The following is a 27,529-nucleotide window of genomic DNA, read 5'->3' as shown; positions in this document are numbered from 1 at the left end:
AAAATCCAATATTGGTATAGAGACAGTAAAATGATCAAGAAATAAATTCTGAGTCTGCGGTACGTTACATTTTCTAAACGTTGAGAACATCTTCAGAGAGGCCTGTAATAAGACGGTCTATTTTTTCTTCACATTTATACAGTACCATCACTTTAAAAACCTGCATTATTGTGCAAAACTGCTCAGAAACAAAAGAAAGGGTAATGCGGGTGTGTTTGAGAAGGAACAAAATTCAATGAAAGGTGAATTGCTTTATATTTCTTTCACTTTGCATGGGTTAAATTGGGAGCTACGGCAGACACCAGACGTAAAGGCAGACTGCTTTATTTAGTTGTCTTATTATTAGCCAATTTAATTATCCTTTTGGGAGAGTATGTTGCATTCGGGGAATTGGACCTCGTCCCTCTAACAGGGTAGTCAAGAAAACCATTTGTTGGAAAAACTGTAGCGCATGTTAAAAGGTCGAGAAATGTAAAACCGCCTATCGGGTAACATTTGTGGACCTTGAACGGGCCCTCCAATTCTTATCGAGATTTTTTTCTTGGTTATACTATTTAGAAGACGAGCTGTAATTCTAGTTTTAGAACTAACCCTCTACAAAATATGCGGGGTAATTATTTATTCTAATAATTACTGAACTGAAGCATTGTCCCTCTTACCTGGTGTCCCCGTAGTCCTCAATAAAGCCCCAGGACTAAAATAAATCTAAAGCCCGTTAAAGTTTTAGAAAGTTTTTGGACCTTCTAAAAACACATCTCGTGTATATTTTGCTCAGTATAGGAGCTAAAAGCCGATTAAATATCTTACTGGAGCTATTCTAATGCAATCAATATCGAAATCTCTACAATACAGCAATGCGCAAAAGGAGTAGTAAAAGTTGTCGGGAATTTCACGTTCATGAGATGGCTGAAAAAATATTTCCGGTATTACGTCTCATACCTAGCACCATTGTATCATGTAATAAAAATTTAGCCACGGTGTCCTAAAAAAAATTTTTGAATCTTTCAACCAATTCTTACCCTTTTATTTGGCGCTTTCATGAACTCAATTAGAGGCACAAGATGTAGTTGAAGTACACACTGCATAACTGATGAATTTTATTACCTCATGGCCCTCACCAGTTTATCTGTTACTCATGTAGAAAAATTGAAGTGACGATAAAAAGGAGCGTGGTAAATATTGTTGACACAGTAATTAAAATAAAAGGCATAATAAGTTTTTGAGTTTGGCGCCTTAGACCGCTCGGCCATCCTAACACCTACTGCTATAAGTATTTTGCTGTGAAATCTCTGCCTTAATCGCTTTAGATTCTTCCTTATGACACAGTCAAAAAAATCAAGTAAGGCTTTCAAATCACGACTACTTTGACAATCAGGGCACGGTGTGTCGATCCACGTGGAGGAAGAAGGGCAATTATGCTGCCCAAGTAGACTTCTTAATTTAAACGTCAATGTTGGATGACAAAGCCTTTGGAATAGCACTGCCCAATTACCTCCAACCGATGAGTGACTGCTCCTGTAGATATTTCACATTATAGTCCACGTTTGATTATAATTTTTTTATGGGGGGGGGGGGGGCATCTTGTAAAAATATTTCTAATGTCGTCTTCAGTGGAAATGTGACAGGTATATGTGACAGAAAGGAAATAGCTTTTTTTTTTTTTTTTTTGCAGCAGGATGTAATGCACGACCATATCAAGATGACTGACAATTCAATAAACATTCACAATTACATATATGAAATGAATGAAATAACAGAGTGCTGTCATTCTAAATCCGCAGTTTTTTCATCTATTTTTTTTTTTCCAGCAGCGATTGTTCGGATTCGGGGCAAATTACGTTGCCCTCGACACGCAATTCAAGCGCTATAAAAGCATCACAGCTCACTCGGTGCAATACGTTTCTGCCTTCGTCAGAGAGACAGAGGTGCTACCGAGCTACTTACACGTAAGTGTGCCGACTGCCTATCGTGAAATACAGCCCCCACCCAATTCGAGTTTCATTTGTAAAGGTTTGTTCGGAACATATAATATATCTACTCCATACTATACAAGTTTTAGAAAAAACCCTCTCTTGATAGAAGTAGATGTAAGGAATAAACAACTTATGTTAAAATTTCCGGACGGATATACGATGTCTCTACTACCTACTGTCGAATCTTTAGCTAAAAGTATGTTTGTAGACGCGGATGTAAAGCCGAGACGGCTGACCCGAAATACCCGTGTATGTAAAAAAGTGGGGCAGAGAAATTCTACAGATGCAAATTATAAAAAGTCAAACAATGGAGAGAAGCAAGAGTTACTTCATTTCATTTTTGGCTTCAACGTGCCCACTTAACCTGGCATGTGTGACTCGAAAAACAGTAATAAATATATTGCAGTAAACTATTATCCAAGTATTCAGCGTTAAAGGAGCCCTGTCTTTTGAGATCATGCTTCAGCTAAGCATCAAGTCGTGTTTGAGTGAACAACATACGTACTACGTGCAGTTTATCAAGAACACGGTTGTCCCAGAAAATGATATTGAGGGAGTGATGAAAATGGTACAACTCAAGACGTCATTGGAAGAGACAGAGGGCATGAAATATTTTTCCAGTTATTCTTCGCCGTACTCCTCTGTTATTTCTAAAAAGTAAAAGGCCTTTGCAGAAGCACATGGAAATGAAGGAAAGCAGACGTCCATCTTTCTATGTTGAAAATTGTGCATCTATGGCAAACTCCGTGAAAACACAATGAATAACTTTGCCTTACCATACTCTGGACGAATTTGCTTTCTCTCTCTCTCTCGTTTTCTTTTTCGTGTGTGGGGATGGAGAGAGATTTTAACGTTTCGCATACATATATGGTTGGATAGAGACAATTGTGTTTTGAAAGTCTCTTATTAAACGATAAATTCCACTGCAATATTTCTCTTCCAGGCCTCCGAAATGGCGCACGCATATTCTTTCGTCATCCTTGCTTCGGCAGCTCTACTATCTGTGGGTAAGCAACCGTTTCTTTTCCTAGTTTTGTATGTTGGCGCATTTACGCTACGATGCCTCGTTCGTGCAGGTTGACCCTATTTCCAATCTGCATTTATAGAAAGTCCTCTTTGAGAAATGTAGAAATTATTCCTGCTGACGCTGGTAATAATAAGTTGCATTGTAACTTTAAATAAGCTGCGCCTGTATTAGCGATTAAACACGTACGTGGAATAGCAGTAAAAATATATACTGGTATAAGGTGTGCAAGAGCTGTCCATTCTGGCAAGGAAACAAAAGGCAACGAAACGATTGCTATACCAGGCAGCGATAGGTGATCGGTCGCTTTGAATTCATGAGCCTCTTGCTCCCACATAACGTTAAACAATTATATCTATTTTGTAGAAGTGCACTTCTCCCTTCCAAATGAAATGAAGGCGCATGATAAAATTCATTTTAAAAACCGATTATCCGCTTTATTAAAGACAACAACTGCTCCTTGTACAAATTTAGGATATTCTAGAATATTGACATGCGTCAGAGGAACTGATAGGTTTCAATGAGAAATGAGGACCGTTATGATAGTAAAGGGCTTATTTGCGTTATCGTACAGAGGGTGGCACTCACTTAGAATGTTCATTTAAACAATGCTGCCACATCTGAAAATTATACGACCCTTAAATCCTTTGGAAAGAAACGCATACCGTGCACGTGAAAACCAAGTATTTATCTTCATGAAGTGACCATATCCGCAACAGAGCGTGGTTGCTAACTTTTCTTGACTGGCGTGGCTAATCCGTACGATATCTCTGCACAGGTTACGGGGACATGGCAGAGCGATCTCTGGGAGGAGGTGTAGGTACGTGTCTCTTGTTTGCAGCAATGATTCCATGAAGAATTAGCTAGAAGCAACTTTAGGCTTGTTTGGACAACATAATTGCTGCGCAAAATGCAATATGTGAAGAGTAATCTTCTGATTGGGTTTGACTCGCTTTGCACATGGCGCTTTACAGCTCGCCTTGTCCATAATATATTGCGGACTGTCGAAATATGCTCTATGTCCGAGAACGTCTTGGTGATTTATGCTTACACAGGAATTTTCCGCTAACATACAACACTAATTACAACGCATTGTTAGTTGTTACGTTCTCATTGTTTCCTTTTGAAGACACAGGTAGAAAATACTCCAATTTAGAAACATGAACTCCTTTATAACCCAGAAACCTATGCGATTGTTTGTTCCCCGCTGTATGTACAGATGCGGACATACGTAAACAAAGCACGCTTTACAGTTCAAAATTAAAATCACGCCTTCTGCTGTAGAGATACGAAATATTGGCCGAGAGAAAGGGTAGTGGCGCCTCCTTCCGGTTCGCACAGTTTGAAATATGCAACGGTGAAAATGTTGAGAAGACAACTGCGTGTTCCGTTTACTTATGTGCGCACCGGTACATAGGACACCGATGTGACCAATGCTCGTGTCAGGCTCTAGGTGAAGTATACTCAAGTGGCAACGGTTTTGAACAACGATTCGTTTATCAAACGATTATAGGTAGATCCTCCCAGTCTTCAGAACTCAAAGATGTTGAACAAGCGAAAGTGCTCAAGGCATGTCCCACTCCACTTACAGCCTCAACTGCTCACTTTCTGGCCTCTTCATCTTGTTCCTGTGACCTTGTTTTCTGCGCACAACTAGTCATAACACAATATAAAAAATACAATACAATACAACACAGCTTAGTCGCCAGTTTCTTTTCATGCAAAATTCTGCTGTTCAACCTAAGCACATAGCTCTCGTTGGCTGACCTGGCAGCCAGTTGATTCACCTTTAGTTTCAAATACATAAATTTACAAAACAAACAGCAGATAGCAATACCTCATCCAATACTCACTTAATATATCGAACTATGTACAACAAAGGTAGTTTATTGCTGCATAAATATTAAAAAAATCATCACACAGCAGTATTTCATTTTACCAGTCAAGAAAGGTTGTTCGAAAAGTCAAGCAATAGAAATCACTTAATATATCCAAACATGTACAATAAAGACAGGTCATGCATGCAAAGCCGTGCACAGTTTTATGCCTGTACTGTAGCTAGGCGCCATTTTCTAATGCTTTTTATCTTTGTTCTTCTTTTTCCAATATTCAAAAGGTTCCCGCTTAGTCCGTTAAATATGGCAGGGGCATAATACTTCTTTGTTTTTTTTACCATAGTTTGTGAAAACTCTAGGGTTAACTTATCTCTCAGTTCTTTTTTTTTTTTAGTGTTACGTCTTTCTTGACAATTGCTTTGAAATCACTCGAGAAATAGTGCTGCACAACAGTGGAAAAAGGGAATTTTTAACGAATTTTTAGTATTCCTAGTTCCGGGCACTTTTCTATTGTAGAAGCCTGATGTAGGTCTGTTCCTCAAGTGATGTGAATAATTATTCTTTTCGTGAGCTTGTTGATCGTTTGCATCTTGTATTCTGAGCATGTTCCATGTAAGGTTACCCCATATCAAAAGTCACACTCCACATCCACGAGCGCTTCATATATTATGATCCTCAAATTAAGAGGACTGAAGCCGCCATCGTAGCCTTTTAGTTATTGAGCCCTACATGGTTATTCCATCTGAAGTGTTCGTCCACAAAAATGCCTCAATATCTTACAGCTGATTCTGGTTCTAGTAGCACACATTCACAGCTAAAACACTGAGAAGCATGCAATTACAAGGGTCTGTTCGGTTTTACACTATTATGTGTACTTCTGAAGCAAACGTTTTGTTCAATGAGTGATGCCAAAAAATGCAATTTTCTTTAAACCAGTTCATAACTAGGCATATAACATCTTGAAAGCGATGACAACCAGTCTCATATTCCTTGGTATCGGGTATGAGCGCTGTATCATCTGGGTACAGAAAGATTATAGAATTTAGTGGTAAAAACCCAAGTAATAACATATATGTTGAAAATTATTGTTCCTATAGCGTGCGGATATAGTTGTTTTATAGTCGGTAAATTCACTTCCAAATCTAACGCACTGCAACCGATTGGAAAAGTGGTTTGCAAATAACCTGTTCAATGTACCTTAAAACTCCAAGCAATTTAACTCAGTGGTGTAAACGTTAGTGTATGATCAACAGTATCAATAGCCTTGGTCAGGTCAACAAGAAAAGCTAAAGCGGCAAGGTTGTTTTCAGTCACATTGTAAACGTAATCAGAAAATTCCTCCAGAAGTGTGACTGTGCTTTTGTTTTTTTGTGAATCCAAATTGGGGGGGGGGGGGGGGGGGGGGGGGGGGGGGAAGGGTTGGATTATGAACAGAAAAGTTTCACAAAACGAATGGATAACAGATGCAATATCTTTTTCCATTATTTGCACTAAACCACACAAAATTGCAGTTGGGCTGTAATTGCTATAGCCATCCTTTTTTATTTTTTCACTTATAGATTGGCCTTACAATGGGCACTGAGTTCTTGAGGTATAATTTCGGTTTCAAGTATGCCGTTTAGTATCTTTCAGCTCACTGAAGTGAAAGTGTATTACTCGAAAAAAAGATCTTATCTATTCCCGGTGGTTTTATCAGCTTCATTTCTCTCATGATGTTCCAAAGTTCCGTTTCATGTATGGGTGCTAGAAAGGCCGTGCGTGCGCATGCGCACTTTAGTTTGTATTCGCCCCTGTTGCACTAATTCTTTTCATGTATTTTCCCACAGCTCTTACGAACTAGTCGCTGAAGGCATCACATAACAACTGCATGCTTTGGTTCGGAAAGTTTCATTTTGACGGTATCTCCGTTCTTAACTTGTTTCGTTTTCCCATAATTTCATTTGCAACTTTTTATGTCGTACTTCCATCGTTTGTAGCGAATCGATGTAAGTAGTATCCTCTTTTCGCCTGCCTTATTGTAATGTAAGAAGATTTCGCAACGTACGAGACTCCACTCTTCTTTCTTCATCTCCTGGTTGTTTCCCGCAAACCACAAATGTAACATTCAGATTCAACTGCCTGTCGCACCTAATCCTTAGCAGTAACTGTCGAAGGCCTTTGTGACCAAAACTTTTTGCAGAAAATATTCGCTAAATTAAAAACGTCTTTCATGCAATAGATATTCCACGTTTTGAACAAGATCCTAACTCATCAAATTAACTTATTTTTATCTTAACGGTGGCATTTTCCGCGTTATGTCTTCTATTGGCTACTGACGTGACTAATGTCAGTGATATTTTTACGCAGGCGCCGGGCGATCTCTGGGTGGAGGCGTAGGTATATAACGCTAGTCTTTAGTGATGACTCCAATTCCAATTTGCCTGAAGCGTTCCTTCCTCAGAGCGGAGAATCAGATTTTGAGAGGGGGATTTACTGCGAAATGCGGCAGGAAATAACACCAGCAATGTGACCAATTCTACTTGTTAAAAGCTAACTGCCCTCTACCATCGTGCGTTCAGACTAAATTGAGACAAGGCGGCGCTCTCTCTCTCTCTTTATATTCAACAGCCATAAGCCATGCATGAATGGATGTATCACGTCCTTTTTTTACACGCGTGCCAATTTATCGGAAATATTATCACGTGTAAGATGAACTTCAAAGCCTACCAGAGAAATAAGTAGCTCCATGGGCATACACGAAGGAAGCGAAATACCAATGAAAACAAAGAATTTCTAATGGGTCTTTTTGGTAACGATGTATATGAAATATGAAATTCGCCCACATAGTTGACGAGAAAGTAGAATAAAAAACGTCCACTTGCTGCCGATGGAATCCGAAGGATGTTGGAGCATCATACCTCTGATGATGGCATTCGATAAAGACCGAGCTGCGCTAGTTTAATTATCTCATCAATATTCGTAGGTTAGTCAACACGTTGAATCAACACGCGAAACACGTTGAATCATTCATTCATTCAAATTTAGGAATTCGTTCGCGCTGTATATCTTGTAGTATGTACTCCAATACCCATCAGTGCCCCGTCGCTGTTATCTAGATGGTTAGGGCACTCACCCACTTTCCCCAAAGAGACGGGATCGAATGCCGGCCACTGCGACCGCTTTTCCATGGAGACGGAAAGCAACGCACTCGTGTACTGTGCGATGTTGGTACCCGTTAAAGAAGATCAAGTGTCTGAAAAAATCCTTCGCCCTTGTCCACGTCCTTTCTCATAGCTTAGGTTCCTTGGAACATTAACGATTGTATAAACCAAGCTTATCAACGTGACTAAGGGTTGTAAAACGTTTTGCACAAGATACAAAAACGTGACTGAGAGATCTCGTTCGCAGAGATGTATTATTTAGCGCTTCTGTACTAGCAATTTTTCTATCGCTGTGAATGAAGTAAGCCTTTATCTCTGGACCCAGTAAAATTTATGGAAGTACAAGCACGCCAGAATGCATAAATTCGGGATCTCATGTCTCGCACTTTTTGCGTTCTACTTTCAGAGTTTCCATATGCCCGAAATTGAGATCCCAGGTTGCCGAACTAGGTTCCAGAACTAATTGCACTACTTTCCCCATTGACGGTTAGAAAACATCTGCTAATATAAAGAGCTAAATTTGACCAAAGGGGCACTAACCGTTCATGTTTCAAAACAGAGCGGTATATGAACATTAAAACCTCACCAGTAAACTGATTATTCTGCTCTGAAACCTTCTACGTAGAAATATTTTTCAAGCTTTAATCTTGCAGTTTTGGCGCGAGGACTAATCGTAATCTCTAATCGCAGGTGCGGGCCGATCTCTGGGCGGAGGCGTAGGTAAGCATTCCTTGGTTAAAACGAATATTCCTAAATAAATCACCTGAATGAATCTTTCGTAACATTAAAAATTGAAATTTATTCAGAATCAAGAACACGCGAAGCATGAACTCGCAAGCATGTGACACGCTATCTGAGACGATTGTTCGCAGGAAATCCAAAGGGCTCAAGACACTTTCGCGAAAAGTGATCCTATATATAACTTGGAGATCATGGTAGATTATGCTTGTGCTGAGAACATCTGCTAAAATCATTCCCTTTTCAAGACACAGTAAACCAAGATCTATTTCATATGTCTCTCGCAACGTGACGAAAGACAAACTTGGCGCTATATAGTCGATTCACTGTTCTGATCCAGCAGATCATGGCACAGTTTTGCACAGTGCCTCTCCTGTTACTATATTGGATACAGGCTCATTGATTATGAGGCAGCGCACCAGGAAACTCACCAACAAACCCAAATATCCGATTTAATGTAGAGGCTCATACTATGCTTTCTCTAAGTAGGAACCGAACGATCTCTGAGCGGATGTGTATAGGTCAGTGGCCACTTCCTAGAACCACAATTTCTATGATAAATTAAACGAAGGGACGTTCATTTCGCGTCCTGGAAGTTATGGCAGGCAATAAGAAAATTTTCAAGTCTGAGTTCACCGTGCTCCATTTGCTCAAGGTGCCGACCAGGTAGTGCAATCCCATATGAGTAGAATTTTAGTGCTCCGAAATTGAACGAAACGTAATAAGAACTTGAGATCCCATGCCTCACTGCACACTTTGGTTCAAACAAGACCTAAAATGAATGCAACATTTAGCGCATTCTTCTTCTTGATAAAAGAAAGGATGCAACACAAATACGAAAATTTGAAAAACGAAACTTAATCACCAACTTTAGAAATTTCCATAGAGCTACGTTCTGGTCCATAATGTTTACTTTGTCAATATCTTTCTTGATGTATTTGACATTCATTCGAGAAAAGATTCACTAGGGTTTTCTACAGGTCATTAGGTGATAAAATGACAAGTCATCAGGTATGCAAAAAATAATAGTAATGGTAAAACTAGGGTAAATTGGTCGACACTAGGATGATCACATATTTGCTGATTAAGGTGCTACAGGCAGTTCTATTTCTTTGTCAATGGTAAAACTAGGGTAAATTGGCCGACACTAGAATGATCACATATTTGCTGATTAAGGTGCTACAGGCAGTTCTATTTCTTTGTCAATGGTAAAACTAGGGTAAATTGGCCGACACTAGAATGATCACATATTTGCTGATTAAGGTGCTACAGGCAGTTCTATTTCTTTGTCACCCTACTCAGGATATAATGGCGTGCCCAGTATATGATATCTCCTTGCATTTTGCAGGCGCCGGACGATCTCTCGGTGGAGGTGTAGGTGAGCAGTGTTGCCAATGTAGCGGTTTTCCGGGTAAATTTAGCGGGTTTTCACATTATTTAGCGGGCGAAAGTCTTGTACTGCAGGAGGCGGAATTTTTAGCAGTTTTTAAGCCTTTCTGGCGATTTTTTGGTGGTTTTTGGTAGTTCTATAGATTTTATTTTTGAACCGTAAACGTGTCTTAAAATTGTAGTCGCGTCTGCGAGAAAACGTCACCATGTGAGCGCATGACGTCGCTGGGATGCCGCTATGCTACAGTGGGGAACATTGGAACACACCATGACTCGATTTCTGCGGCACTTTTGAGCCTAATCCTCAAACCTGCAGGGTAAATGCTGCTCAGACTACGAACTGCCACCAAATGTAGTTCGAAAGATCGGCACGATGGAGGCGTACGCTGCCAAAAGCGCAGGAAGCCCACTTGTACCTGGTACCAGCAGTACGAGTGGTCAGTCGCTTGTAGATGAAGCATCTTTCTGTGATTGTGCCTGCAGTCAGGCAGGACCCAGCAGTGTCTAGTCAGTACTTTCCAGTTCAGAAACTTAAAAAAAATAATAGTTTTTAGAACTTTAACGTATATTATCATGTATGCAGCTTCTAGTCGATAAATAATATATTCAACAGTTTTTAGTCGGAAAAGAAAAAGTGCGATCTTTTTTTTATATTATTAGTTATATTTGTTTGCAAACTGAATAAAATGCACAAAAATGAACTTTTTGGCACAAAAAATACATTTAGCGGTTTTTAGCTGGTTTTGGGAGTTCCTGTTGCGGGTTTTTTATTTTTGAGTTGGCAACACTGTAGGTGAGTTATGGTCGTTTTCAGTGATGATTCCATTAAGAGCCTTATTAGAGAGGGCAGGGCTATTATGGTCTGGTTAACATTATAGCCACCAGCAATACGTTAATGATGCAGTGCGCAACACTATTGCTGATTTTGTTCTATACCAAATGAAATGCATATAATTAGCAAAGAAACCTCCAGGATACTGAAGAGGCGATCTTCGTTGCGATCGAAATATTTACAAACGATAAACAATCTCCATTAGAAAGAAGACTAGAAGTGGCTGATGCGCGTAGTATACATTACGCGAATAAAGAATTCAGAGTTGTAAACGTAGGTTCGTAAGTTTGGCACCTGTGGCCGTATGCAGCGTGTTTTCTTATTATTACTCCGTAAGTAATGTATAAGTTACATCTTTGCGCTGATGCCGGGGCTCAGCGACCTCTGGGTAGTGTATAGGTAATCTGTGTTCCCTCAGGATAATAACTGCTTTGTCAGTTTAAATGACGTAACAATTTTGATTTTGTTTTTGGCCAGAGCATATTTATCATGGTAAAAGCGATTAGAAACTCATCGAGTACTCGGCATGTTACACTTTACTTGTACCGCTTCCCAAGTAGCCTAAGTTCTACCATCGATATTCCAGTGTACTGAATCAAATGCATGACGAAATACAGCAACAATTTAGTACAGATCATAATATGCGCAATCCTTTTGTGAAGTAGGACTTAAAATCATCCGTGAACGTGAAAAAATATTGCAGAATATCTTCGTTGAAAATTTATTTTAGCGATGTTCCGCGGTGTTCACGTTTGCTATATTGGCGTGACAAATGCTTTTGTTACCTCAATGCAGGTGCTGGAAGATCTCTGGGCGGAGGCGTAGGTGAGTATATGCTTCATGCTTCAATAGATCAAAGTATCGCGGCAGCTTCCGTAAATGACACGGCTACGAATTTGTGCTTATGGGAGATGGATCGATGAGAAAATGGGCAAGAGCTACGTCTCAACAAGCGATCGCGTGAGGATGTCGTTGATGCTCGGAGTTTCATCGGGAAGTGTGCTCAATGTAGATGCCCTTCCTCACATAAAGATGTCGCTGCCATATTTGGAAGCCAAGAAAACTGCTGGAAAGCTCAACGTTTGTCAACTTCCTCAAAGTTGATGGCGGCCACAGTGTCGTGGCAATTGCAGAGGAACTAGTGGATCGCGTTATCTGCAATCCCATTTAAATATTGGGGCCACATTTGCCCATGAGGACATGATGGTATCGACTTAGTATTAAAGCACTGATGCATTCTGTACCTATGCAACTTAGCATTCTGCTCGAAACAAAGCACGCGAGTGAAGTATTCATTTCCGTCGCGAGCTTCAAATCATCTGGTTCTCCGAACAGAGAAAGAGGAATATTTTTTATAGGCCCCAGCATATTAAGTCTGTCTCATGCGTACCATGCCTTTCCTTCGTCGTCCCTGTTAAACAGAAATGACGTTCGCCAGCACTGCAGTCAGTTCTAATCGCTACAGATTCTGATGTGTTAATACATGGCTATCTATTTCTCAACACTCGTCGGGTTGAGGTATTGTGCTCATCTTCTTGTAACGACCATAGCGAAGCTCTGTGATGCAATACGCGTCTGTTCCGTCAGCAGCACTTTTCCAACGACGATGATGGGAAAGTCTGGGCCTCCACCAAGATGTTATGGGGCACAAGGCATTCCACTACGTAAAATCACTACAAAACACACAAAACAGGGCACATGACTACGCGATCGACTCGGCCAGAAAGCACGCGCCGACACACAGAACTTCGTCCGCACCGTCACAGTTCAGTGCTTTCGTATCATGGGCTTATGAATTTTATTGCACGAAATTGCGTTGTTTTGGGTAAATAAATTTTTCAGGACAAAAGCACACGATGCATTGAATGGCTTTTTACTGGTTATGATAGTCGGGATGACCGACGTGTATTATGAATATTAGACAGCTTGCCGAAAATAGAATCAGCTATTGGGCGATTCTGCTCGCCAGGACCACTAAACGCGGGCTCAAATAAATTAGTACTGGAATATGGACTGGAGGATTATTTGTAGATGCCTTGGTTTTGAAATATAAAGTATCAATAACTCTCAAAATTCACAAATACCTGATTACGACACTCAGGAAGGTCATTGCGCAGCTATGCATTGTGTCCACTATAGATATTTTAGAACTTTCGATCATTTCCTTTCAACACTCAGGTGCAGGGCGATCGCTAGGTGGAGGCGTAGGCAAGTGCCCTTTGTGCTCAACGGCTATTGCCTTATGACTTAGGTTAAATTGACTCATCATCAGCTTACACTCTGAAAAGTATTGACCAGCAAGCGATGCGAAACACAAGAGCTCGAGGCTCACTGTCCGGCGCCCGAGTGCCAGTGTGCCGAGTTTTCTTAATATTATTTCGCTTGTTGTCTAATATGTATCAATAAGATTCGACGTTATGCTGAGGATGTTATTTAATATACGTCCACTAAAGAAGGGAATATCGCCTTTTTGGCATCGCGGAGAAGTTGTTTTGTTAATTATATGCTTTAGATTGCCTACAGAACGCAATCAGTAAAGAGTTTTACTCGCTGCATCATTTTCGCATTCGTGATACGTATAATGTTTAACATGCTAAAATAATTGCAATATTCAACGCTGCTGAACAGAATGTGGAGCGAATGCGGCGGCGTAACCAGGGTACCCGGCTGCAAAGCCGACCGCCGGCAGCTGCATTTCGATGGAGGCGAAAACGAAAGGCGTCTGTATGCTGCGCGATGTCAGTGGACAAACGTTTAGGATCCCCAGTTGGTCGAAATTACTCCGTTCTGGGCAGAATTCTCTTTCATGTCCTACGCATGCGATACCGGCAGACATTTTTTAGCTCCATTAGGTCAGCTCTCCGCACCGGCGCGCGCATCTGCTGGGATGATGCTACCTTCCTCCTACTCTCTGTAGTCAGCGCAGTCGCGGAACACCTGTGGAATGGCGCAACTAGTTGCCATGGTTACGGCGCATGCGCAGTAGTGGCTTATGCCAAACACGGCGAACTTGGCTGTACATGGCGCAGTGAAGCTTTTACTTCAAAAATCTCTGACCCCTTGAATACACTCTTCTCAGATTTTTTGAATCGAGGCGAATAGAATAATCCTAAGATCTGAAAATTAAGAAGTATTCTCCTTTTGGCATGTCCACGGACCGTTATTCCGTGATGTTCTATGCTTTGTGTAATAAGGGGCTAATGCCTCACATTTTTACACAGGAGCCGGAGACATGGCTGAGCGATCTCTGGGCGGAGGTGTTGGTAAGTTATCTCATAACAGGTATCTAAGAGAACGTGATTAAAGGAACATTACTCCTTAGTGATTTCGAGACTTCTTGCTGGGAGCGCAGGCAAATGAAGCTTTTCCAGTGATTATTCCCTGATCAACGAGATCATAGTAAAGTTCACAGCTGAAGGAGAGCTCATGGTAGCTATTGATTGTGTTACAATTTGCTGAAGATGTTTTCTAGATCCGTAGACCGTGTATAAATCATTTGTCCGCAAAAGGTGATCACCACAGGATATGAGGAGGCTGTGGTGTATCATACCTTCTCTGGAATTGTCCGTGAATGAAACATTATGTTTAATTAATTTGTCCGACCATTGCCTGTATTTCAATATAGGGCGCAAATTTTACAGGCCTCGCCAAATTCTTTAACATTCCGTTATCAGTATGACCCTGTAATGCCTAATTTCTCTCAAATCTCTTCGCAAGAACCAGAGGCATGGCTGAGGAACCTCGGGGTGGGAAGACGGGGGGAAGAGGTAGGCATAAAATAAATATGTTTTTAAGAATTCAATCAAGAGGATGTCTTATATTTTCATCACTTCATTATTCAGGTCAAACTAATACAGAAAACAGAACGTCGGTATTATTTAGGTCGAGCAATCCTAATCGTAGCTAACAGTATAACCAAACCCAGATAGTTAAAATTCTCGGCTGTCAGGAATGCACCCCAGATGAAAGTAGCACACGATGGTGTTTCATATTGCCAAAGATATATATGTACAAAATGTAAAAATCTTCAATATTGGTGAATATTTTGTACATTGTTTTCAAGAAGCACGAACGACAATCACACAACCCGGAAGAACCTAATTAATTTCCATTTGGTACATTCCGCGCATATAAGTTGGCGTCGCTAATGTCTGATGCATCTACGCAAGCGCTGGAAGATCCCTGGGCGGAGGAGTAGGTAAGTAATGCTTTTCGATGCATGAATGCCCTTTTAAAATCAATATAATTTCACAATTTTGGGCCCTAAAATAATTTAGCAGCAAGCAATAAGAAAAGGCCGAACTCGTCACCTGATACTAAACGTTTGCTAATGGTAGTTTGCCGTTCGGTTAACTCCGCACAATTATTTTCGAAGGTGCCAATTGGTCTTGACTGTAATTGTAAGGTATTGGTGGCTCCTTATTATAAATAAAACACCGAATAAAACAAGACATTGATAGCAGAAACGATTTGTACATTTTCAACATATTCTTTACACAAGGGTTCATGACAAGCAAGTAAAATTATAAAACAAATACCGCTAAATAATGTGTCTGATCGGAAACATATCTCTTTGCAGGTGCCGGCCGATCTCTTGGCGGTGGTGTGGGTAAGGAGCAGTTGTTTTAGACCGACTATTTCATTATCCAATTGTCTAAATGGAGACATTGCCGTTCTGGAGGTTCAACATTCTTTTATACATGGCAGTACTAAAAGAATAAACTTCGGATGCGATGTTCCTGGTTCTCTCAATGTGTTCGCAAACGAGCGCAATCTGTGTAGTGAGGCTTCTGGATATGTAATTTGGACATCTTGTGGCTCATCTCCACCTACATTCTGAACTTGCTGGTCTAAATATCGATTAAAATAGGTATAACAGTTTTTCAGAAGTACTTATTGAATATTTGCGAGAAATGCACAAACTAAGGCGCTTGTGTCTCGTCTCTTGTCCTTAGTGGTCGTGTGTGTTAGCGCTCTTACAAAGTTTTCCAAAAATGAACCAACTCGCCCAAAACGAAGTGTTAATAAGAGAAATAAGGATATTAACCTTGTTCTGGTCTCTCCACTCTTTATGTATTAGCGTGACTAATGGGCATGATATCTTCATGCAGGAGCCGGGCGATCCCTTGGCGGAGGTGTGGGTACGTAAAAGTCATTTATAACGTATATGCGACTGTCAAGTTGGCTGAATAGGGCGCTCATTATTTTCGAAACTGGAAACATTTCGGAAAGACATTGTGGAGAGGAGAACTTGTTATACCCATGTGCTCTGCTTTATTTTGGGCGCCTTATTGCGTCCGTAACGATAATAAGAAAGATATCACGCTCTTCCGAAGATGTGCCAGAGCTGTAATTAGTAGATCTTGACAGCTGATGCTTCTGCAGAAAAGGGTAGCTCAAATAATGGCGAATACATGATCAATTGGTGCCCTGTCTGTAGAATGCTTCAAAGGTGTTAATTATAAACAGAAAATGTTTCACATAAGCTGTTGTTTCTTATCTAGGCGTGTTAATTTCTGTTCTAAAATGCTTCAACTATTCACATACTGGCCTCAGACATTTCTGTGTCATCTCTACGCAGGAGCCGGAGACATGGCTGAACGATCTCTTGGAGGGGGCGTAGGTAAGTGCCGTTTGCTCAGAGCGACAATTCCCTTCTCAGTTTGACGGAAAAAACATTTCGACCATTAGCACGGCCACACCTTTAAAGTTATAGCAATGAGATAAGCATGACGTATGGAGCCGGTGTCCTCGCGCGTGGTTCATATCAGAGAGCCTAACGTGCATAATCGCAGTTCTATTTCGCGGAATGTCAGCCTTAAGCGTAATTTGAAGAATTTCGCCAATATTGCTGCGAGCATTTCTTCACAAATAAGCACAAACTGTGCATAACGATTCGTGAATTAGCAGTATTTTGGACTGCCAAAACAGACTCCAGACAAACAGAACTCAAAACAAATTTATAATCTGATTCAGATGTTTCCTTCTAGCTACATCTGACTGTGTTCACTCTTTATTTATTGCACGACAAATATTTATGAACTCTCAACGCAGGTGCCGGCCGATCTCTGGGCGGCGGCGTAGGTAAGCAATTATTTTTTTTAACAGCTGTACAATTACAAACTGGACTTTTGCTATAGGGCCTGTAGATCATTTTGGCCAATGAAAACTACTGAAGTTAAGAATTACTATAAGTGTAAACACTGGTCATGTGGCCAGGAATTAGAAGATGCTGATTTTTAGGGAGTCCAAATCATGTAAAAAATGTTTTGCAGAATGTTGAAAAACACTGGTCAAGTCGCCAGCAATTTGACAATGCTGGTTTGTAGGGCGAACAAATCTTGTTAAAATGCTTATCAGAATGCCAAAAAACACTGATCAAGTGGCTAGAAATTAAATGATGCTGATTTGTAAGGAGTCCAAATCACGTAGAAATGTTTAGGGGAATGCCGAAAAACACTGGTCTCATTGGGCAGAAAATAGGCGATGCTATTTTTAGGGAGTCCAAGTCACGTAAAAACGCTTAGGAGCTTGTCGAAACTGAGTAACATGATATCAGCGCCTCTTGGTGGCTAAATTACTTGTGCTGAAAACAACCACTAAAACAAACGCCGTCATAATTGTTTAGTTTTGGCTGCTTCATAATATGAGAGATGATAAACTTTTAACTAAGAAATATCGAACATTGTCCCCAGGGTGGGCTTCTATTTTTTTGGAAATTAATACTTTTGCTATATTAGTGCGACTTATTCTTTCTCTACGCAGGAGCCGGGCGATCATTGGGTGGAGGAGTAGGTAAGTTCACATTTCTAGAAAGGCTACTCCGATATCAATTTATATAATGGAGTCAACATTGCTTTGAACACTCAATCTGATGTTGATAAAGCGACGTGGAAACTAAGAACTGTGGATTCGTCGTTACCCAGAATGCCAGCGTCGATGCCAGGGTCCCCTGTTCTTTTATAGCACGACTAATGTATTTGAATTTCAATGCAGGTGCTGGCCGATCTCTGGGCGGAGGCGTAGGTAAGTAAACCTTTGTTCGAAAAGAACGCGCTAATAATTTTGAACATATGCACCTTAAATCATTTTGACCATAAAGTTAATTGAAGATGAAGGAATGCGCGATGCATTAACTCGGTCCAGGAACCCACCCATATCTGACTGATGATGATTTGAATGGGGGAAAGCGGGCATATGGAGTATTCTAATCCTATCGAAGCTGGCGTATTCGTATGTAATGAATCCTAGTGACTCAAGCGTGCGATGAAATAAATAATTTGACAAGTACAGTTAACTGGGCGTATTGCACACATGCTTCGAACTGTACCAGATGTCACACTTACCAACTAAAGCTACATTAATATTGGGACTGAAAAGGTCTTGCGCTTTTTACAATCTGGCTACTCTTGCTATATTAATGCCACAAAAAATTTCCTTTCTCTACGCAGGAGCTGGCCGATCTCTTGGTGGAGGAGTTGGTAAGTTAGACCTTTTAGGAATAGCTGTACCCTTAAACGTTTTAATGAAGGAACGTTTTGTGAGGGGACACTCAAGATTACTGTCAAAACACGATGAAAAAGCAAGACAACGGGAGTCGATATCCCAAATATAATACACGGATTTGTTGATAATGAGGTACTTATCCGCGCGAAAAAGGTTGGACACGACGAGAAACGTTTACTACGTGTGTAGAGCGAAATTAGTTTTTTTTTCCCTATGGGCTTCATCGTTGTGTCCTGACTCCAACGCACAAGTATGGATCTTACCAAAACTGAACTATCCCGCGCAATTGAAATTTTTATTCGAATATACAGTGTTCCGAATATTACCTCTGGTGCTTTACTCCAGATCTGGCTGGCAATAGAAAGATTAGCCTGTCAGGCTGTTATGTCATTCACGTATAAACAGGAAGCTTTAGGGGCAAATTTGCATTTGAGTGGACGTATGGTTTAGGAACATAATCCTCTAAAACCTCCTGAGATTCAGATTCCCAAACCATACGTTTGCTAAAATTCAGTCATGTAAGCCTAAACAGTTGCTTCAGTATTTGGAGATGCTTCGAAACAAGCCTCAATAAAAGAACGTAAGCCTGTTAAATAAACGAACTATTCTCCTTAACGGGTGCACATGGATCTAAATTCTGTGGAATACTGCGCTACTTGATATACAGAGACAAATGGACGACGACACGCGAATAAAGCGCAATCAAGTATATCAAGTAGCGCAGTATTCCACAGAATGATCAACCAACTGGCCCCCGTGTTTGCATTATTGGATCTAAATTCCCCAACGTTGAACTCTCAGTTCCTTTTTGCAAATGATATTTGTGAGCCCTACGCAGAAGCCGGAGATATGACTGAGCGATTTCTGGGCGGAGGTGTTGTTAAATGAGGCATTTTAGACTGTCTATCCCAAAAAGAACTTTACAAAAAAAAAAAAACAAACAAACCTTGGGCTTCTCTCATTTCTCAAAACTGTTTTGGTAGAACCAATCTGGGAAACAATGAATCCGTAGTACGCTGTCTAGAGCTTTGCGGACGGAGCCGTACAAGTGATCTGAAGCATACTATCAGCTTCTGAATTTCGCCAACAATCCACCGTCTTCCCAGAAATGATAATGAAAAGAGGCTTGCTTCCAGGCCAAATAGTGCTTTCGTTACGGTACCCTTAAATTGCAGAAGGCATCGAAGTTGCTTTTTCCAATACAGAATTTGAGCTCAATACGAGTAATGTGTCCGCCAATAGCCGGAAAAAAAAAAGAACACCGTCGCTACATTACTATTTCCAAATGACGTATGTACCATGGCTGAAATTAGGAGAAGGAGTCGGTGAGCCTTCCGACAAAAATATGCCGGGACAACATACCAGACGTTAATGAAATAATGGTGCGCTATACTTACATGGTGCGCTATACTTACACATACTTACAGTACCAACAGGCAGATTAGTAAAAAGTTGCTGATTATCACCGCTGCGGAAAGGCTGAGCCAGTATTGCCTAATGTATATCTACTCATGGAGTATCGACGAGACTGACACATGAAATCTCTACGCAGGAGCCGGCCGATCTCTTGGTGGAGGTGTAGGTAAGTAACGCTTGTTGAGAGCAAATATTAAGCCTATATTCTTAATATTCAGAAATGTGGCGCAATAAACACAAACGCAAGAGAAGAGACACAACACACGCGCACACTACCAACTGTAATAAGGATCTGAAAACACTTCCTCTTCACCACTCCTCTTTTTCTACACTCAAGTACATCTTGTCATCTTCCTCTTATTTGCCAAGGGGATATTGGCACTTTCTTCCTCGCAGAACATAAACATCGTCCAAGCATGGCAGTCACCAATTTTACACTGTCTTGTTTCTCCACACCTCTGCTTTGCCCAGAAACTCATACGACGCTGTACAGTCACAAAGATCACCACATATTCACATAGTCACACACTAATAACCACCACCACACATGCACAGTAGGACATGTCCATCCACAACACATCACTTGTGAAGTCCCTATGTATTGAAAAACTTTCAACATCTACGAAGCCACGAAGTCCATGTACTTGAGGGAAAAGATTCTTTAAACTACTATGACCACAATACGTGAGAGGTGTCCAAGAATAACAGCTTTAGGTCAAGAATAACAGAATAAAGAAGTTGCGGGACCCAACCGTTGAGGAGACAGAATTATACGGTGAAGAGGAAGTGTTTTCAGATCCTTATTACAGTTGGTAGTGTGCGCGTGTGTTGTGTCTCTTCTCTTGTGTTTGTGTTTGTTGCGCCACATTTCTGAAGACTATGCAGCACCAACTAGCCCCTCAAGCCGTTATTTTAAGTTACCTATATTCTTAAATGCGCCGGTTTTAAAAGAATCTGGCGTGGGTCTTGGCGCTGTGGCCGAAATACCGTATCCCTCTGAGATGTTGTATTTCGCGGGTAAGATGGCCGTGCACTGAGTGAATGCCGCGTTTTGTGATGCCAAAAGGTGGCATGAGATGGTCTAGTTGGTAGGAGCTGCCAGCTTTGGCAGTGCCTTTGAGGTGGGAGGTTGACATGGAAATCAAACCCATTAGGACCCATAGATTCCAGAATCAGACATGCCTACAACCCGTAGGACACACAGCCTCATACGTAAGGCATGGTTAAAGTGGAGATTTTATCTTATTGGATTGTCTCACATAACGTGGCGGCCTACAGCTGCTTTCCGGTGGCTGTCTCTTAGATGTCATAGGCATGTATAAGTGATCCGTTAAAGTAAATGCACGACCACGAAGATATTCAAAAGCAGCCGCAGTCGAAAGTGATTAATGCTATTCGCCATACTTTCAAAGGCAAGCTTAAGTTTTCGCATATTTTTTCTCTAGTAAACCTGATGAGAGCGACTCCTAATCATTAATTTCGGTATCCGAGCTATGCCAATTTATAAGGCGTCTTACCTTTTACTGACACTTTTAGCAGGTCAACTCCCTCATAATCAGTGTTTGTCGCTCTACCTAAGATATGTCTCAATTGGAATTAGGGAAAGCAGTCGGTGGTTCATAATTCTGTAGTAAACACCAACCTAATTGTTACTCTTGAGGCGTAAATAATGTGTTCATTATTTGTAGCTATTTAATATCAGAGCACAAAGAAAGAGATGAGGTTGTACAAATAATTTTTAATATGCTTCGGGCATATCACAGCACTGATCTTGTGTCTACAGTTGTATATTGTGATGACTTACTTTTTTATCTCTCTATTCAGGAGCAGGACGATCTCTCGGCGGAGGTGTTGGTAAGTGAGGATTTTACAGTCGTATTTTCCTCATAAATCCGAATGCACAACTTCTTTACGGCACTCGAATCTGACGAACAAACAATAGGATAGCCTGACCTGGCAAATTTATTCGTTGTCATTTCATGACGGTGCTTTTTAGGGGATCGACGCTACGTAACGTCTCCCTGTGTTCTTTATCTGCAATGAGAAGGCAGTGGTTGATCATGCTATTACTCAAAATTTTGACTGAATTAAAGAAATATAATTACTTAATTGACCGGAACATTGCCTATGCTTTGGAAAAAGACGCAAGGCAAACTCCATAACTGTAAAAATTAGCTCGTTACCAGCCCACGCATTTCAATGACACCCTCTAGTCAATGCATGTACACTCGTTATTCTTCCCATACCTGATGAGTACGATGCATCTTGCCATATGCGGGATGTATATCTGAGCAATCTCTGGGAGAAGGTTTAGGGACGATAAGCCTGTTTATACTAAATATTTTATTAAATATTCGATTAGATGGAACTTTTGTGTTTTCATATAAAGGAAATGCGTAAAGCACGAACTCGATATACTGCAAGTGGCACTTTCCTCACAGGAGCTAACCGAAGCCTAAACCCTATATTCAGGAATCTACACAGTTAATGATATGTCAGGTAGAAAACTATAGCAGATCTTGATGGCCCATGCTTGCCAAGATATGTCCGCCTCAAAAAGTAAAATATTTCAAAAAACGCAATTAATAAAGAGAATGGTTTGAAAGTATACGTATAGTAAAGGCGAAAAATAGGCAGTTATCACTCTATAAATTCACCCACAAATTTCTATTGCGCTAGTAAATGCTTTGTATACTTTTGGTATATTGGTGTGAATAACATCTGAAAAATCTACACAGGTGCCGGAAGATCTCTGGGCGGAGGTGTAGATAAGTCACGCTTTTTGAGAAGAGAAAATGTTCTTTTCAATAGAGATATTTTGTCATTCTGGGCGGTCAAAATTAGTGAGCAGCGGGCAATACTAAAGCAACGCAATCAGAAACCGGTGCTTCACTCTCGGGTGATCGTGCTTTAACGGTCACCTAATCCATGCAAAAAGAAATTGAAAGTATCTGGGTCTGCCTTAGATGCAATTGTTAAAGATTTTGGCTGAATTTACAGCGGAAAGCAGTCGTTAAAATATAAAAGCTCTGTATACGTAAAATGCGATGTGCCATTCCCATGGCGTTCAAAACAAGACTAATAAACAAATACGGGTGATATAGATGACTTATTTGTCTGCGTGGGTATTTTATGGCTCTTTGTTTCACGGATTGTCTGTTCGTGCGGTAATGTTTGGAGTTTGCAGTTGAAGTTTCTTTCTTTTACAAGAAAGGGGAAGCCAAGGCAAAAGGCGGCAAGCCTGACTGGGCCTTGGCTCCCAAAACAGATAACAACAGACAACAGCACACACCTCTAGTGTATATAAAATAAAAAAAAAAAACATTATGCAACACTTACATACGATATGTAAAATATATGAATACATGCAGTATTCATTGGATATACAAATCAACAGATCACGCTGTCAGTAACATAAATATTTACACTAAAAGCAAAAAATATTTACACAAAAAAGATTACGTATGAGAAAAATACAGTTACTACCACCATTGCAATTATAGGAGATATTCATTTAAATATTGTTTTACGTTCTCTTTAAATACCTTAGGTGCCAATGAAAATTCCACATTTGGTGTGTTGTTGATTAGGGATGGCACTGAAAAGTTAATTTCTGTTTTCCATAGTTGGTTCGGGTAATAGGTGTACGTTTTTCGTGATCGCAGGTCATACGTTACTGTATATCTATCAGGTAGAGTAGTTTACAGCCTATTATGGTGAATGTACCGCAGAAGACGAAAGTAGTAAATCTGATTAGCGGCTAATATGGCATATTTTTTAAATAAGTGTTCTGTAGGCAAGTCGCGCGGTATACCGTAATAACCTTCAATAGCTCGAAGAGCTTTTTTTTTTTGAAGAACAAGCAACTTGTTAATATTTGTAGAAGTTGTGCTTCCCCATATGAGAATACAGTATGCTAGTTTGGAATAAAAAAAGATCATAATAAATTGAAATTTTTAACCAAACGGGTACCAAATTAGAAATTCTGTAAAGACTTCCTACAATTGTACTCAAGTATTTTACTAAATTTGAAATGTGCGTATTCCATTAAAGGTTTTCATTGAACCTACGCCTAGAAACTTGTGATTCGCAACTTGCTTTATAACGTTGCTGTTATATTTAATTACTATACTACATTAAAGAGTGGTGTTTATTGGCCTAAATATGATGTAGGTAGTCTTATTAGGATTCAAACCGAGTTTATTTGCCGTCAACCAAATCTCTAAATTGTTTAAATATTCATTGACCGTAATTTCTAATCTAGACAAGGCACAGTCGGTAAAAAAATATTGGTATCATCCGCGTACATGATCAAATCAGGTGGGTTAGGAATATTTGTGACATCATCAATATACACTATAAATAAGAATGGTCCCAAAATTGATCCTTGGGGAACACCTTGCCGTATAACCATGTTAGTAGAGCAGCAGTTATTAACTCGTACAAACTGTAGCCTGTTCCACTGATAACATCTTAATAAATCTAGTGGCACTCCACGGACTCCATAATCAGCCAATTTACGTAATAAAATATCATGTTGTACACAATCAAATGCTTTTCGAAAATCCAGGAATAAACCAAGGGTATATTTCCGACATTCAATGTTATCAATTATTTTTTCTTTTATGGTTAATAATGCTTGTTCAGCGCACCTTCGCTTCACAAACCCATACTGAAAGCTGGTTATATTGCTGTATTTGTGAAAGAACTTTTCTAGCCTAGTATTGATTACTCCCTCGAACACTTTGGATAATACGGGCAATATGGAAATTGGACGATAATTAGAAATTTCATTCTTATTTCCACCTTTATGTACCGGGCATACTCTAGCTATATTTAACTGATTAGGGAACGTCCCAGTTTGAAGCATTAGGTTAAGGATATACGACAGGATATCATATATAAGCATTGATACGTGTTTTAGTGGCGATGCTTTGATATCATCATGCCCTGCTGATGCGTTATCTTTCAAGTTTTTAATTATATCATTGAATTCTTTTGTAGTTGCAGAATAAAAGTTCACAGAATTTGGTAATGGATTAATCAAATTTGAGTACGTTGTACATGAGACTAGATTATTGAAAGCTGCGTCGTGTCTAATACTCTGTGGCATCTATACGCAGGGGCCGGCCGATCTCTTGGTGGAGGTGTAGGTGAGTGACACGTGTGTGCAAACAGATCGACTTCATAAAGCTTTTATCATCCTGCTGTCTAATATTATTGCATTTAATTGATTACTACAAGCATGAATTCTGGATCCTTGTTTTGTGTTCCATTAATGGCGCACATCAAGCAGCCTGATATTTAATTTGGGGTCCAGTCTACCGAAGTTCGGCTCTATATTTATTTAGTCGAAAATTGGACACACATCTCGACGTCTAATCCTCTATAATTCCTCGGCTCACAGAAAACTAATTAGGCATAACCATTAGTACAGTATTCGCTAAGCTCCCAAAAAAGGACGCAGAATAAGCATGCAAACTAGGTGAAATTAACTTACTGATCTGTTTACCAACTCAAATATAAGTTGATTTGATATGAACACTGTTCGTATATTAAAGTGACTAATGCCTATCGTCGTTACGCAGGCGCCGGACGTTCCCTTGGCGGAGGCGTTGGTATGTGGCACAATTCCTCGAAAAGTTCATACGATGATGATTGTGTGTGGTGCATGAGTCAGTAGTTCTATGAAACTAATTACAAACTATTGTTTTGCTGCAGGAAGGACCTATTGATAACCCTGGAACGATAAGGTTGAGAAATCTCTATAAAATATTTCAGGTCCGTATAATGCATGGAAGATGTCACCATCTCATTTTGAAGTACTTTAACTGCCGTTTCTCAGCTCTAAAGAACCAGAAGGTAGAAAGAAGCAAGAATTCTTTCTACTATCACTTGGTATAGTCAAGCATAAATAGTGTGGTAAGATATTATTGTAATACTGTTGATTTGAACTTTGTAGACAGATTTCTAGATGACGCACAAACTAAGCCAAATAGTGATGCTCTGTGGTTTCTACTAAGTCTTCCCATTTAGCTAATTATACACACTTATGTCCACAGATAACAAATCGTGCTGTATTTAAACTGTGGTCAGTATTTGTGCTACTACAGCAGAAGATGTCTCTTCTGTAGATTGGCTTCGAAGAGTGCTGCCAGTTCAACTAAAGCAGTTGCCAATACAAATATGCCGATGGCACACTTTCAATTTCGACGTACCGGCAATGGAGAGCTTACGTATTCAATAGCCAAATTCTTGGCTTCGTTCAGCACTGCCGTGTACTTAATGCGACATTCAATATTTTTTACAGGATACCTCTCTGGGCACCTAACGAAGGGCATTTGGACAATCAAGGAGCTCGCAACATTTTTTTAAGGCACCAAGAACTTTCTGTCGGATTTTCACTATTGCATGCAATAAACTGTGCCGCTCGAAAGTATCTTTTGGGTCAGAAATCTGGCTTTTTCTTCCCCTACTGTGAGCTGAGTTTTCGTACATTCATTCTGATCTTTTACGCGGTCAAGGTATCTGTTACCCATACAAAAGAATGCATTGACTCCTTCGTGCCGAGCAAGACACGGACGATAAGTGGAGCCCAACTGCATATATAGTTGCAGCGAGTATGCCTCAGGTGGGAAAACTCGATCAGGGCAGCTGGGCGCCTTACTTTCGCCTGGTATAGCATGACGAGGTGAGTTTTTAAAGTGATAACTTTTTAGTTTCTATTCGGTGAGAAAGTTGTGTCATGCAACTGAAGACACGATGGCGTTGTGCCAAAAAACCTATTTCATGGGTCAATATCTAAAAAAAAATAATTAAAAATCGGCATTTTAAATCGAAATAATGGCCGGCACATCTCTATAACAATTTATCCCCATGGGGTAATTTAGTTTTACGTAAAGAACGTTCTCCGAATGTTTCGGTCTGGATCCGAATAACCTACCCATTGGTTGCCAGTCAAACGCGCTACGACTCCGCAATAGGGCTTCATTATTGCACTCAGAATATACAATATGTTCACAAAATTCTCACCTGCATTCACTAAGGTAACATAACTAAATAAATATTCAATGTCAATCATGTTTCAATGTGCGGGAGCCAATCTGGGGCTGGATCCACAATTTGATAATTGCACAATATGTTATAATGGCTTCCTCAAAGTATCTATAATTGGACGTGCGTCAAGATATGAGTGACGCATCGCCATTTTATTTTCCCCTACACTGTGCGGTCTTAACGCCAATACAATACCATAAGGAATATAATCCTCATTTTGAACAGGGAGATACCTGATACCGTGATAGTTTATCGAAAAACCTTTTATTAAAGTGTTTGGAGGACGTCCCAAAGAAGAAACCTGTCCCAGCAGTCCAAGTAAATATGCTGAATATTTTCATCTTTTTTCTTTTTTTTTTTTCATTGATAGAGTGGGTTCACGAAGACACGAAAACATTCCTTTCTCTCCCGCATGTAGTCTGAAAAGAAATGTTTTGGCAGCAGGCGTAATGCCATTTTTTTAACACTTTTTAGAACACCTTAAACTGGGCCTGAACTTAACATGGTCGTAAAATTCTTAATCTGGCTCCACATAAACTTCCACGTAGTAAGCGGTTCTTGTTTTTAAAAACGTCCCGCTTACATATGTAGGGCAGTGATCCAGATAAAAGTAGACTGTA

The 27,529-nt window shown here is 40.2% G+C and overlaps 1 protein-coding gene across 1 annotated transcript; it reads left to right on the top strand.

Moving 5' to 3' along the window:
* Nucleotides 1-1,703: 1,703 nt before the first annotated feature.
* Nucleotides 1,704-26,281, top strand: LOC146186959 (uncharacterized). Its single transcript, XM_084608150.1, has 18 exons — nt 1,704-1,946; nt 2,917-2,980; nt 3,776-3,817; nt 8,663-8,692; nt 10,059-10,088; nt 11,727-11,756; nt 14,153-14,194; nt 15,511-15,540; nt 16,513-16,554; nt 17,697-17,726; nt 17,928-17,957; nt 18,383-18,412; nt 19,990-20,019; nt 21,678-21,707; nt 24,977-25,006; nt 25,442-25,471; nt 25,575-25,634; nt 26,164-26,281. Exons 2-17 carry the CDS (start codon nt 2,926-2,928, stop codon nt 25,586-25,588), a joined length of 525 nt encoding a protein of 174 aa, XP_084464276.1. The 5' UTR covers nt 1,704-1,946; nt 2,917-2,925; the 3' UTR covers nt 25,589-25,634; nt 26,164-26,281.
* The last annotated feature ends 1,248 nt before the right edge of the window (nt 26,282-27,529 follow it).

The sequence above is a fragment of the Amblyomma maculatum genome, chromosome 6 (assembly GCF_055883805.1).
Source record: "Amblyomma maculatum isolate TAMU_Amacu chromosome 6, ASM5588380v1, whole genome shotgun sequence".
NCBI lineage: Eukaryota > Metazoa > Arthropoda > Arachnida > Ixodida > Ixodidae > Amblyomma > Amblyomma maculatum.
This window is presented reverse-complemented; position numbering and strand designations above follow the sequence as displayed.

What these genes read in the sequence shown, in the direction of transcription:
- LOC146186959 (XM_084608150.1), top strand. Translation starts at nt 2,926, where the DNA reads ATGGCGCACGCATATTCTTTCGTCATCCTTGCTTCGGCAGCTCTACTA. An exon ending in GGCAGCTCTACTATCTGTGG is followed by an intron (nt 2,981 to 3,775) that starts GTAAGCAACCGT and finishes ATCTCTGCACAG; the next exon opens with GTTACGGGGACATGGCAGAG. An exon ending in ATCTCTTGGTGGAGGTGTAG is followed by an intron (nt 25,007 to 25,441) that starts GTGAGTGACACG and finishes GTCGTTACGCAG; the next exon opens with GCGCCGGACGTTCCCTTGGC.